We start from the raw sequence: 13,226 nt of genomic DNA on the forward strand, positions 1-13,226 counted from the left end.
CTACTTACAGCTTGAACTAGATGAGGAGTCCAAGTCATGTTTGACTATAAATACTCATCTAGGCCTATATCAGTTTAATAGGCTACCGTTTAGAGTGTCTTGCGCCCCTGCCATATTCCAAGAGGTGATGAACCAGATTTTGCAAGATATTGAAGGGGTAGTATGTTATTTGGATGACATACTCATTTCAGCACCAAATAGGCAAATTCATAATAACATTTTGAATGAAGTCTTCAAACGGCTAGAGAAGCACAGAGTATGAGAGAGGATGGGGAGAGGAGAGAGGATGGGGAGGGGAGAGAGGAGAGGGAGGGGCGAGAGGAGGGGGAGGGGAGAGAGAAGAGGGAGGGGAGAGAGGAGTGGGGGGAGAGGAGAGGGGGGGAGAGGAGAGGGAGGAGAGGAGAGGGGGGGAGAGGAGAGGGAGGAGAGGAGAGGGAGGGGGAGAGGAGAGGGAGGGGGGAGAGAGGAGAGGGAGGGGGGAGAGGAGAGGGAGGGGAGAGAGGAGGGGGAGAGAGGAGAGGGAGGGGGAGAGAGGAGAGGGAGGGGAGAGAGGAGGGGAGGGGAGAGAGGAGAGGGAGGGGGGAGTTAGGAGAGGGAGGGGAGAGAGGAGAGGGAGGGGAGAGAGGGAGGGGAGGAGAGGGAGGGGGAGAGGAGGGGGAGGGGGAGAGAGGAGAAGGAGGGGGGAGAGGAGAGGGAGGGGAGAGAGGAGAGGGAGGGGAGAGAGGAGATGGAGGGGGAGAGAGGAGAGGGAGGGGAGAGAGGAGGGGAGGGGAGAGAGGAGAGGAAGGGGGAGTTAGGAGAGGGAGTGGAGAGAGGGAGGGGAGGAGAGGGAGGGGGGAGAGGGAGGGGAGGAGAGGAGAGGGAGGGGGGAGAGGGAGCAGAGGAGAGGAGAGGGAGGGAGAGAGGAGAGGGAGGGGAGAGAGGAGAGGGAGGGGAGAGAGGAGAGGGAGGGGAGAGAGGAGAGGGAGGGGAGAGAGGAGGGGAGGAGAGAGGAGGGAGAGGAGAGGGAGGGAGAGGAGAGGGAGGGGGAGAGGGAGGGGAGGAGAGGAGAGGGAGGGGAAGAGAGTAGAGGGAGGGCAGAGAGGAGGGGGGAGGAGAGGAGAGGGAGGGGAGAGAGGAGAGAGAGGGGGGAGAGAGGAGAGAGGAGAGAGAGGGGGGAGAGGAGAGTGAGGGAGAGGAGAGGAAGGGGAGAGAGGAGAGGGAGGGAGAGGAGAGAGAGGGAGGGAGAGGAGATGGAGGGGGGAGAGGAGAGGGAGGGAGAGGAGAGGGAGGGGAGAGAGAAGAGGGAGGGAGAGGAGAGAGAGGGAGGGAGAGGAGATGGAGGGGGGAGAGGAGAGGGAGGGGAGAGAGGAGAGAGAGGGGGGAGAGAGGAGAGAGGAGAGAGAGGGGGGAGAGGAGAGTGAGGGAGAGGAGAGGGAGGGGAGAGAGGAGAGGGAGGGAGAAGGGAGAGAGGGAGGGAGAGGAGATGGAGGGGGGAGAGGAGAGGGAGGGAGGAGAGGGAGAGGGAGAGGGAGAGAGGGAGAAGGAGGGAGTGGGAGAGGAAGAAAGAGAGAGAGTGAGAGGGAGAGGGAGAGAGGGAGAGGGAGGGAGTGGGAGAGGGAGAAAGAGAGAGAGAGAGAGAGAGAGAGGGAGAGGGAGGAGGCTGAACGGGCCCGGCCAACGAGAAGAAGCTGGGCCGAAGACTTCGGGCGGGGCCCGCCCCCCAACAAGATGCCGGGCGGGCGGGCCCCGCCGAAGACGTGAAGAGGCAGCGGAGCGGGAGCTGGGGGGGTGGTGCGCGGGGGGTGGGCGGGAGAGAGCCAGAGGGAGCATGAGCTGAACAGCAGGGGAGCCGGAGCCACAGCCACAGCCAGAGCCAGAGCAGGAGCTGGACGAGGGAGGTGCAGCCTGATCTTCGCCACCCCAGTAAGCCCATTCGGCCAGGGCAAGGGGCGGCGTGTTTCGGGCCCCTCCCACACAGTTTCAGGAGCCTGGAGCTACTGCACATGCGTGCCCACTGTAGTATCATGTGCAGAGGTCCCGGCATTGTTTTCAGCGCCGGGACCTGGCTCCGCCCCCGACTGCTCGTGCTGTGCTGCGTCGAGGTCCTGGATCAACCTGAGGGAGTGGAGAATACTGAGGTAAGTTTTTGGAGTGGTTTTGAGCACGGAAATCAGGCGTGGCTCGCGGGGCTGCGCCGTTCTAGGCGCGGCCCGAAACCTGACCCCTCTGTCACTATTTATCTCTCTCTCTCACTCTGTCCCTCTTTCTGTCTCTCTCTGTCACTGTTTCTCTCTCTCTGTCTCTCTCTATCACTATCACTGTCACTCTCTCGATCCCCCTCTCTCCTCCTGCACTCCCACCCTTGCTGCAACACTCACCCTTTCCCCTGTCTTGGATGCAGATGAATCAGATGATGAAGGATCAATGTCCAAACGAGGAGTTCAATTTCAAACCGGAGGACGTTGAGTGCTCGGATGGGGATTGACGGAACGAGTGTGTCAGCCAGAACCCATGATGCCATCTCCGCGCGCGTGTGTGTGTGTGTGTGTGTGTGTGTGTGTGTCACAGCTTGCCTTGATTCCGGCACTGCCTAACCTAAGGAAACTCTTCGCAAAGGGTTAACCTCCAACGAGACGCTTGCTATTCTTGTATCGCGATTGATTCCTCTTCATACTGTAAGGGCGTGAGAGCTTTGAGCACTAGCAGTGTGAAATACCATCCCATGTTTAAGTAGTAACCACTGGGCCGAGATTGAGCCTCCAGCTCGGGCCTGTTTCAGGCTGAGGGGCCCTCTTGCTCAATGAGAGAATCTCAGCAAAGACCCAGCCAGCATTAACAGAGGCTCCTGAGCTTCAGGTAGCTGTCAGTCAGCGCTGATAATGGGTGGGAGGGAGGGCGGGCAACAGATAGTCCTGGACAAAGGAGAACTTCTGGGTGGATATCATCATTATAATTGGGCTTTCTCTAGAGTGGGGGGAGGTAGCTGGTTGTGGTCCTTGCAGAATTAATTATAGACTTTTAAGTAAAGATATTCTTTGATAGAACAGCAATTATATAAGACAAAAGCTAAACATTTTGATAAGATGATGAAGGAAAGGAGTTATGATGAAGATAGATTGAGCAGGTTGGGCCTATACGCATTGGAGTTTAGAAGAATGAGAGGTGATCTTATTGAAACATAAAAGATACTGAGGGGGGCTCGACAGGGTAGATGCAGAGAGGATGTTTCCCCTCATGGGGGAATCTAGAACTAGGGGACATAGTTTCAGAATAAGGGGCCGCGCATTTTGAACTGAGACGAGGAGAAATTTCTTCTCTCAGAGCGTTGTAAATCTGTGGAATTCTCTGCCCCAGAGAGCTGTGGAGGTTGGGTCATTGAATATATTTAAGGTGGAGACAGACAGATTTTGCAGCGATAAGGGAGTGAAGGGTTATGGGGAGCGGGCAGGGAAGTGGAGCTGAGGCCAAGATCAGATCAGCCATGATCTTATTGAATGGCAGAGCAGGCTCGAGGGGCCGAATGGCCTACTCCTGCTCTTATTTCCTATGTTCCTTATAGTCCTGGCAAAGGGAGAACCTCTGGGTAGAAATCATCATTGTAATTGGGGTTTCTCTAGAGTAGGGAGGGAATTAGTTGGTTGTGGTCCTTACAGAATTAATTATAGACTTATAAGTAAAGATATTCTTTGTTTGGTAGAACAGCAATTATATGAGACAAAAGCTAAATGTTTTGATAAGATGAGGGAGGAATGGATTTATACCGAGCTCATGAACCCAGTGTAAAATAGGTAAGGACGTCAGCTTTATTAACCGAAATTACTAGTAATGGGAGGGTCCAGTGAGATTCTCCTGACATGGAGTTTTATTCCTGAGGAAGTGGAGAGCAAAAGGTTTGCATCTTCACCCACGTCAGTGAACAGACATGTTGTGGAAATGACCCAATGGTTGGTCCCCCATTCTGTGGTGTGATGGTGGAAACCTGCAGACGTGAGCCAGACATGGTCAGGACAGTTGTAGCTTCCAATGATGGATATTTGGACAAGGGGAACCTGGAGCTTTGAAAGGTAGCAATAAAGTGGTGAACGGGAATGGGGATTTGTATTGTAAGGGTTTGCAGGGTCTGAATACTGAGCTCAGAACTGTAAGGCCCTTTGAGCCCCTGACCATCGGGTATGTCTGTAAGCCCCATCTTTTTAGTGTGTGTTTAAGTGCTACTGCATGATCTGTACTGCTCAATAAATCAATGAACGCTTAACCTGCACGTGTCAAGAAACTTATTGATCTTGGAGGAATGGCGAGATCACCTGATCAGGAAAAGCTGGTGTTTTTCTCCCAGTAAGGAATGCTCGCTGTCCAATCATTGGTGGAGGGAGGCTGGGATCAGATGGGATGTCATTGTAACCGGTGGGTGGGGTCTGTCCATCCCACATCCCCAGCACCCAGTGTGCCTGCCCCCCACCCTCCCCATTGTATTCTGCTCACCTTGGCTAGTCCATCTCACTCAAAATGGCTCACACAGGGACATAGGGACAGGAGTAGGTGGTTCAGCCCCTCGAGCCTGTTCCCCCACTCAATGATATCATGGCTGATCTGTATCTTAACTCTGTCTACCTGCCTTGGTCCCATATCCCTTGATACCCTTACCCAACAAAAGTCTCAGTATTGAAATTTGCAATTAACCCCCAGGTTTCTGGGGGGGAGAGAGTCACAGATTTCCACTACCCTTTGTGTGAAGAAGTTTTTACTGACATCATCCCTGATCGGCCTAGCTCTAATTTTTGAGGTTATGCCCCATAAGAACATAAGAAATAGGAGCAGGAGTCGGCCATTTGGCCCCTCGAGCCTGCTCTGCAATTCAATAAGATCATGGCTGATTTGATCTTGGTCTTAAGTCCACTTCCTCGCCCTCTCCCCATAACCCTTGATTCCCCTATAGTGCAAGAATCTATCTCTGCCTTGAATATATTCAATGACCCAGCCTCCACAGCTCTCTGCGATAGAGAATTCCAAAGATTCACGACCCTCTTAGAGAAGAAACTCCTCCTTAGCTCCGTCTTAAATGGGTGGTCTCTTATTCTGAAACTATGCCACCTAGTTCTAGATTCCTTCACGAGGGGAAACATCGTTACTGCATCTATCCTGTCAAGCCCCATCAGTATCTTATACGTTTCAATAAGATCACCTCTCATTCTTCTAAATTCCAATGAGTACAGGCCCAAATTGCTCAACCTTTCCTCATAAGACAAGCCCTTCATCTCAGGAATCAATCGGGTGAGACTTCTCTGAACTGCCTCCAATGCAAGTGTATCCATCCTTAAATACGGAGACCAAAACTGTGTAGGATTGCAAAATTCATGGGAAGCCCCGCCCCCACCAGTGTTTGGACTCATTGGAAAGGGAATTTAATTTGGAACTGTCAACCAGAAAGTTTGGGATCCTAAAATACACATGGAAGAAACTACGAGTTTTTATCGAATTTGGGATTTTTACAAGGCAGATTGGGTCCGTGTGGGAAGGGCTGAAAACTAAAGGATAACGATCCTTCAAAGGAAACCAGTTTGGTTATTGAAGTTGTCTGGGGTATTGAAGCTAAAGAAATTGTCTGGGGAATTGTATAAACTCGAAAACCCTTCTCCCCAGGAGACATTAACATAGCAACAATCAACCCAGAAATAGCCAGCCATCAGTCTGAGCAGGAAACCTATCCAGCACATGCATAATGATAATGGCCCATCAAGCCCACATGGAAACCCAGGCCTAGGCAGACATTGCAAATACCAAAGCTAATTTGGTATTCAAAAGATCAACACATCCGAGACAGGTTACCATTAATAGGCCCGCCAAAATATGACAAAGAGATATCGAGCCCACCAAAATTAAAACAAAGAATCGGGGCTGATTTGGCGCGTAGATTAGAACGGCTCCAAAAGTAGAACTGGGGCCCGGTTTTTAACGAAAGAGAGCAAGCAGGCATTCATCTATTCGAAGAGGCGAAGGACGGTGAAAGACCACCACAACAGTTTATGCAGCTCTGCTGAGCACCAACATCTCTAAGCTCGACGACTCCTGGGCCACACTGCCCTGCTACCGAAGGAAGAAGGAAGAACATCATCATGGCAGAATGCAGCTCCCAGTAACTTCGGACATCACCATCGCGGCAACAACTGACCACAGCCAACATGGTAACATCGAAAGCACCGCGATCGACCAATTCCAAAACCAAAACTCCTGAAGAAGAAACTGAAGATTCGGAAGTTTCCACTCTACAATCTGGTCCTAGCTACCAACAGGTGAAACATTACCTAAAGAGATTTTAAAACCTATTGCTGACAGAAGAAAGTGGGTACTCACCCCATAAGTCCAATATGTGCCCTACCGCATCAGCGGACACCACCCAACTAAAGACCAAGCAGTCAGAAGTCCTCTACGACATTCGGGGTACGGCAAGCGGAACCAGCAGAGTCCAACGAACCCCGAAATTGTGAACCACCACCAACGGATAATAAAGGATTGATGAGCATGATCCCTGTTTGCCCTGGAGTTTAATCTAGTCAGAGTTAGGCATTAGGAGGTGGGAGGTGTATTATTTTCTCTAACCCCTTTTGAATGTGTGATGAAGTGTTCTTTATTCTAGTAATTTCAAGCTTGATGTTGTACTTTCCTTGTCTGTAATAAAATCGAAGTTCTTTGCACCAAAACCAGTTGTCTCTTGCACTTTGTCACGTCGCCAAATAAATCCAAAGTCTAGAACCCAGGGAGTGGGAGTGATTCGAACCGCTCAGAAGGTCAGAGGTGAACCTGACCCGACAAACCACCCCCTACAGAATGGCGACCACGGCAGGACTTTGGTATAAAGGATGTGGTACAGAGAGTGCTGTGTTGGAGGAAAGAACTAAGATGGAAGAGAGGATTTTTCTCCTACGTGTACAAGAAAGTGAATGTCACTAAAGAATGGATGCTTGATCTGTTGCGCGCTGAGCGTCTGGGAGACTCTGCGACCCAGTGGACAGTAAGCAAAGACCATAAAGAATTGGTAGAAAGGCAATTTGGTTGGTCTGTCTACAGTGACAAGTCCAACTTCTAATAAGAACATCGAGTCACTGCAGGCAGAACTATGGGAATGTGCAGAGACATCACGTGAAAGGGCTATGGCAGGAGAAAGGTTATGGGGAGAACTCCGTAAGCTGAAGCATGGAAAGGCGCAGCTAATGGAGAGGTTCAAGAACAGCCAGGACTATTTTCAGTGTCAGATTACCGAGGCTAAGAATAATGAAAAGATACTGCGGGAGGAAAACACTCGCCTTACCCTTCAAGTAAAAAAGCTGGAGGAGAAGTTAAGAGACGTACAGGCAGCTTATAAAGTAGCCAGCACTAATGGGTTTGAGTCAGGAGACCACGGTCCCTGCCAGCAACAAATCAAGAGTTTAACCCTTGCTTTGTCCAAGGCCAAAGGCATGGTATGCCTAATAAACCCGGGTATGGCCCGGGCAAACCTGGAAGAGAAGGAGGAAACTGTTTAACCACTATTTGTGGTGCCGGCAGCAGGAGGGGCGGATGGGTTGCGGGGCGGACAGGGATAACGGACCACCACCACCTGTGGCGCTGAGGTTCAGCTCGGTTTGGCAGCAGGGACAGGTGAGCGAGCCAGAGCAGGAAGAGCCAGAGCCGGGGCCGATGTGCCCCGTCCGGCAACAGAAGTTTGACCCGCCCAACGGCGCTGGGGTCAGGGACCTCTGGAAAGTCAATTTGTGGTTCCCCACACGACCCAACAGCTTAGGGCTATGCTAAGTCACCTGGGAAAGCTCACTCCAAAGGGAGATCCCTCGGTCCACTTTATGGAAGTGGAGCAGGCAGGGGATATCAACGGGTGCGATGATGCCGAGATCGCAAATATGCTCCTCCTCTCACTGGACGGCAAGCTGTACCAGTCCATCTCTGCCGAGAGCAAAAGGGGGCAGAGCATGTCCAGGAAGACATTCTAGAAGCCATGGGCTGTAATGACGGGAGTCCCTTCTCCAGAGTGGAGAAGACAGTGCAGCTCACAGGGGAAACCCCGCAGGCTTTCGCAGACAGACTGTGGCCTGTGTACCAGAACGCCTGTGGTGGGGACTTCGACTGGGATTGCCTAACCTGGGACAAGAGAGCCCGCTGGCAACTAGACTACCGGAACGGCAGGGGGACGGAAGAGCACCCACCCAAGGGAAGGGTCCACGAGATCAGACCTAGTCAGGATAAGAGGGAATGGCGCCAGGAGGGGGGCAACCCCTCTGATACAAAACCTATCTGCTTCGGGTGTGGAAAGAGTGGACACTGGAGGAAGGATTGTTGAAATCCATGGAAGAGTAGCGCAGGGAAGAATTCTCCAGCCCCCGCCCAAAGGACCGAGACCGAGAAACCAGTCTCTCCCCACACGTTTGATACATTCATGACTGCGCTCCAAACAATGCTAGATGGCCCTGGGAGGGTAGCCACTGCCACCGGTACCGAAATCCCATCTGCCCCATCCCATCCAAAACAGTGACTAGAACGAGTACGATGCGTGGGGGAGACCGACTGTTCAGATGGAGGTGGAAAAGGTGAAGGGAACTTATCTGCGGGATACCGGTGCATCAAGCGCCCTCGTCTATGCAGCTAACCCCGCCGCCTCACCTCTGTCTAGCGGCGTCCCCTACAGCTTGGTGGGTTTCATCGGCGCTGAGCAGGCTGGCTCATTCTCCGTTCCGCTCGCTATTCATTTGGGAACACTCCACACTAAGAGGACTTGTGTCCTGATGAAGTGGGAACAGGAAGGGAGGGGGATCTCGGGGGCTGACTTCATTTTAGGCCACGGGATCCTAGTGGATTTAAGAAATCACTGTCTTTGGGGGGCAGTATGTACACGACAGGAAAGTGAGGTTGTGGTTATCCCAGAAAAATGGGGAAAAGGGACGGTGTGCACCATGAAGCCAAAGGAGGGTCATGACCTTGAATCCTGGTCAGTAACACTCCGATGGAGAACCAAGAGTATGTGAGGGCACACCTTGCATCTTTTGCCACTCACAAACACGACTGTGGGAGGATAAACGGGGTCGAGGTTAGCATAGATGGGGACCCCATGACTCGATCGCAGAAACAGTATAACCTCCCCAGGGAGGCGGAGGCAGACATGGAAACAGCCTTGGGTTCCTTGGTTAAACAGGAGGTACTGAGACCGATAGCTACCAATGTGAACACTCCCTTGTGGCCGGTTAATAAACCGGACAATTCCTGGAGAGCCACGGTGGTCTATAGAGTACTCAACCGTAACATCCACTCAACTGTGCACCCACATGGCTGCCATCGCCGACCTCATTGGAAGTATTCCAGCCTCCGCGACCACCTTCACGGTGCTGGATATTTCCAATGGGTTTTGGTCCATCCCTGTACGAAGAGAAGACCAGTACAAGTTTGCTTTTACCTTTAAAGGTCAGCAATACACTTGGAACTGTCTCCCTCAAGGCTTCCACAACAGCCCCAGTATTTTCCATCAATGTATGGCCAACTGTTTAAAGAACTTCAGCAGATCCCAGCAGTTGGTATAGTATGTGGATGACCTGCTCCTATTCACCGATGAGGGGGAGGAACATGGCCCACTACTGGCTGAGCTGCTGGAGCTACTGAAGGAAGAGGGGTGTCAAGTGAATCACAAGAAGGCACAGGTCGGCCAGAAGGAAGTAAAGTTCCTGGGACTGGCTGTGCGCAATGGGGAAAGAGCCATTGACAAAGCCAGAAGAGAAGCAGTGCAGAAGTTACCCGCCCCCCGACACAGTAACAGGAGTAAGATCTTTTCTAGGGCTAACCGAGTACTGCAGAGATTTCGTTGAGGATTATGCAGCCACAGCAGCCTCTCTGCTCCGACTCCTACACAAGGGAGTGGAGTGGGATTGGGACAAAGGTTGTGAGGCGGCATTATCCAACTCAAGAAAGACCTGCAGACTGCGTCAGCTCTAGGGGCTATTGATGGAGGGAAAGAGTTCTTCCTGGAGGTAGCAGCCAGCGGGGACAGCCTGAGTGCAGTATTGCTCCAGGAGCGGCACGGCCGACTGAGACCAGTGGTCTACTCCTCCAGGATATTCACGGACATGGAGAAGGGATACTCCAACTGTGAGAGACACCTCCTAACCACTCACTGGGCTATGAAAAGATCACTGATCTTCACAGGGGGGTCCCCTATCATACCCCTTACCCACCATATGCCCACCCAAATGTTCCTGGATGGGAGAATCAAGGACGGGACAGTGAGCAGTGCCCGCATTGCTCGCTGGACCCTACTCCTCTCTCAGATGGACCTAAGGGTAAAGGGTCTCTGCGAGCCATGGCTCGCAGCCAACATGATCTATCCAGGGACAGCCCACCGGTGTTCCGTAGAAAGGGTATGGGAAGTCAACATGGGCTTTCAGGTCGGGAAATCTACGTGGACGGTTCAAGCACAGTATCTGCGGGTGAACGACTCACAGGCTGCAGAGTGTATGACCCAGAGGCAGGCATTGCCCTGGTGATTATACTCCCCAGTGACAAGCACGCTGAACTCTCAGCGGTGGTGTACGTGGTCAGACACCCCAAAGAATTCCCGACCCTATACACGATTTGCTCGGACAGTAAGTTCACATGCAATTCGTATACCTGGCTATCTGGTACCGTCGCGGATATACATCTGCTGACAGGCGAACCCTGGCAATCAAGCCTTTACTGGAAAAGATCATGGCAGCTGTGGGGAAGGAAGGGAAGGACTATATACACAAAGTGAAGGCACACTCAACCACTGAACCCCGTAGCGAGGGAAACCAGCAGGCTGACATGTTGGCCAAGCAAGGTGCCCGCACGGGCAAGCTCTGGGACCTGTACAACCCAGGCCCCATCGCAGCATTCAGAGGCAGGATTGGGACGGCAGGGAGGGCAGGAGTAACATTGCCCCCGGACCTGAAAACGGTTCAGACCCAAGACCCCGTCCTCAAAACTGTCCTGAACATGCTAAAGGGGAAAAGGTAGACGGCCCATACGGCACCGCAGCAATTGTTATTAGAGAAGGCATGCTGTTTCACAGGAGAGAAATGGGCAGTACCGCAACAACACTGGAGAGAATTCCTCCAGCTAGCCCATGAGGGTCCAGGAGCAGGACACCCCAGACCTGAGACCACCTGTCAACGGGTGGATCAGACAGGGTGGTGGCCGGGACTCAGGCAAGATGTCCGCGAGTTCTGCGCCAGCTGTCTGGTGTGTGCTGCCAACAACCCCGACCCCCCAGAAAAGGAAGGTGTCTATGGGACATATCAGGAGGGTAGAGGGACATTGGCAGTCGATCCAGGTCGATTATATCGGGCCCCTACCCACTGCCCAGGGAGGCTACAAGTACTGCCTAGTGTTGGTGGACATGTTCACCAAATGGGTAGAAGCCTTCCCATGCCGAACAGCCACTACATTGGGGACAGCTAGGATCCTGGTCAGGGAGTTGTTCTCCTGATGGGGACTACCCCAGTATGTGGAGTCCGACCAAGGGAGTCACTTCACCGGGCAGGTGATGTAGGGGACCCTTAAGGTGCTCGGCATCGAGGGAAAATGGCATGTCGCCCACAACCCGCAGTCATCCGGGCCTGTGGAGCATTTAAACCGCACTATTAAAGAAAGGTTATGTAAGGAGACGGGAGGACTCACCAAAGAAATGGGTAGAGATCCTACCACTGGTCCTTATAGGGATCCGGGCCAGCCAGTCAAAGAGCACAGGGGACTCCCCGTACGAGCTCATGACTGGCAGAGCCATGCGAACCCCCACCCATGTGTTAGCCCCGATGCTCATGCAAGGTCAGCTCAGGGAAGCGAACCGGGACAGTTTTGTCAGGAATCTGTTTGAACACCTTAAGCAGATTCACTGGCAGGCTACTAACAACATGGGAAAACAGCATCGGAGCAACTGAATGCTGCTGGAACCCCGCAAACACCACGAATGGGAGGTAGGGGACCAGGTCATGGTAAGGAACTACGCTCGAGTTGGGGTTTTTGAGGCACTGTACATGGGGCTGAACCACATTGTCGACAAGCCCAGCCCCATGGTCTATGCTGTAAAGATGCCCCGCCGGACAAAGTGGTTCCACATAAACCAGTGCAAACTTTTCAACCCCAGAATAGCAGCTAAGCGTAAGGGCAGCCAGGAAAAGTGAACCGTGCTAAAGGCAGGGACCCTCAGCCAGCAGCCCCTGACTGTGGAAATCCCACAGGGACACGGCAGACTCACAGACTGTACCTATAGAGGCGGAGGACTGTGTTACTGGAGGAGCTATCCCCCCAATCCTTTGGGACTCGGATGCACCCCCCAGTAGTCAGGGCCCTGAGAAGGACTCTACGCACACCACGGCCTAAGTCACCATGGTCACCAGCACCCCAATTTAAGTGGTTCGGCCCCGGGAGAGGGACTAGCTGCAAAGTGGTACCTAAGATCATGGACCAGCCTGCGGACAGGGACCCCCAGCCGGTAGCCTTGGGCGACAAGGGATCCCCAGAATAGATAGTGGTGGACCAGCCACCAATTGGGAGTCCGTAACCCGCAGCCCTCGACTATGTCGAACCCACGGGTAACGAAATTAACCTCACCACCATCCCCAAAGGGGCGGTGTGTTGCAGCACCGGAGGGGACATTCCCCCAATAGTGTGGGACTCAGACCCACCTCCGGTCAGGACACTCCGGGTCCTGAGGTACAGGACGACCTACTACCAGCCCCGCTGCAAACCCAGAGGCCAGAGAAGAATAGGAGTTAACCTGGCCACCTGGAGACGGGTGGCAGATGTACATAAAAAGGATGATAAGAATCGAGCGTAGCGTAGGATTATGAGTGTAAGGTTTTTTTTTTGTTAGGGTCACCACGACCTAATGAAGAGTGATTTCAGGTCACCACGACCGAAAGAAACCACACGTATGGAAGTAGTGAAACAAGTAAAATAGGATAAAAGCGTTTTTACAAATATGTAATGGAGCAGACAGCAGGTGCCCACTTAGTGACGTAGGCCTGGTAGTATTTGTGGGAAGACGTGTAAGAGCCCAATTGGGGGTAGGAAAATAATCCACCTGTGCAGCTATTAGAAGAGGCACAGACCGCGTAGCATCTGGGAGTATGAAGAATCCACCAGTACAGCTATTAAAGGAAGCACCGGTAATAGTTCTTGGGGAAAGGAAAAGACCCCATCTTGTAGGCAGTAAAAGAGGCACTACAAGAACGATAAGTGTAAGATGAGAC

General features: G+C 52.5%; 1 protein-coding gene across 3 annotated transcripts in view; it reads left to right on the plus strand.

Moving 5' to 3' along the window:
* The window catches only part of LOC139276839 (serine-rich 25 kDa antigen protein-like), a 130,533-nt gene extending 127,705 nt beyond the window's left edge, over positions 1–2,828 (plus strand). For all 3 annotated transcript variants that reach the window (XM_070894870.1, XM_070894939.1, XM_070895003.1), the window contains one exon: positions 2,384–2,828. In XM_070894870.1, the coding sequence (XP_070750971.1) occupies positions 2,384–2,448 (65 nt within the window). In that variant the 3' untranslated portion in view covers positions 2,449–2,828. The remainder of the gene's footprint in view (positions 1–2,383) is intronic.
* Positions 2,829–13,226: the final 10,398 nt, after the last annotated feature.

The sequence above is a fragment of the Pristiophorus japonicus genome, chromosome 1, assembly GCF_044704955.1.
Source record: "Pristiophorus japonicus isolate sPriJap1 chromosome 1, sPriJap1.hap1, whole genome shotgun sequence".
NCBI lineage: Eukaryota > Metazoa > Chordata > Chondrichthyes > Pristiophoridae > Pristiophorus > Pristiophorus japonicus.